At 54.0% G+C, this 883-nt stretch overlaps 1 protein-coding gene across 1 annotated transcript in view; it reads left to right on the top strand.

Moving 5' to 3' along the window:
• The first annotated feature begins 851 nt into the window (after nucleotides 1-851).
• The window catches only part of LOC119578205 (semaphorin-1A-like), a 37,026-nt gene continuing 36,994 nt past the window's right edge, over nucleotides 852-883 (top strand). The window contains exon 1 of the mRNA XM_037925940.1: nucleotides 852-883. This exon is cut by the window's right edge and continues 134 nt beyond it. Coding sequence (XP_037781868.1) covers nucleotides 852-883 — 32 coding nt within the window.

The following is an 883-nucleotide window of genomic DNA, read 5'->3' as shown; positions in this document are numbered from 1 at the left end:
CGCCTTGTTCCGCCGAGCACACGCCCTGCGATTCGCTCGCGTCCACGTCCTGCCTGCGAGCTGAGTCTCGGTCGCAGCCCCGCTCGTCCCCGCCTTTGAGCGCCCGCTCGTATCCCCGCGCATTTCGGCCGCCGTTCCTCTGTTTACACACGCCTGCTACTGGGTGTGGATTGGAGGGCGCGGCCGCTCGCGTGTCCTATGGAGCCAAGTTAAACAACACAAAGTTTCTGCCGCTGTCACTCTCGAGCTAAAGATAATCCGAAGGGAGGCCGGCGAGGGAAGGAGGGATGAGGATATTTCATTTTTATGTTGTTTGCTTTCCTTATGGGCGTCCATAAATTTTCGGAAAATGTAAGGTCCGTTTATATGCACTCCACAGACCTCTTAATCGCGTTTGGCGTCGATCGCGTAATATCAGTGATATTAGGCTCAAAAACAAATCAGCCAAGATAGCCACGCATACGGGCGAGAGAAAAAAAAACAGACGGATAACAGACACACAGTAGGAGAAAATATATGTAAGGTTAAAGTATGGTACCGGCATACCATGAGGTCCTCCATGGGAGTCACCCGGAAAAGTACCAAGAAACGAGAGAAGCCTCCCTGGAAACCGCAGCTTTGAGTTCCGAGAAGGCGGGAGACGGAGGAAAAGCGAACGAGAAGGGGAGAGGGAGAACAGAGGAAGAGCGGGCGAGGAGAAGGGAAGAGGGGAGAGAGAGAGAGAGAGAGAGAGAGAGAGGAAGAGCAGACAAGAGAATTAGGGGGCAAGAGAGGAAGAGAGGACGAGGAGAACGGAAGCGTGATGAACGAGGGAGAACGAGAAGTGGACAAGAACGTAAATGTGGGTGACGATGGCGAGGGCGCAGAGTGGCGAGCGAGCAGC

The sequence above is a fragment of the Penaeus monodon genome, chromosome 10 (genome assembly GCF_015228065.2).
Source record: "Penaeus monodon isolate SGIC_2016 chromosome 10, NSTDA_Pmon_1, whole genome shotgun sequence".
Taxonomy (NCBI): domain Eukaryota; kingdom Metazoa; phylum Arthropoda; class Malacostraca; order Decapoda; family Penaeidae; genus Penaeus; species Penaeus monodon.
Note: the sequence above shows the minus strand (reverse complement) of the source record. Positions and strands in the feature narration are given on the sequence as shown.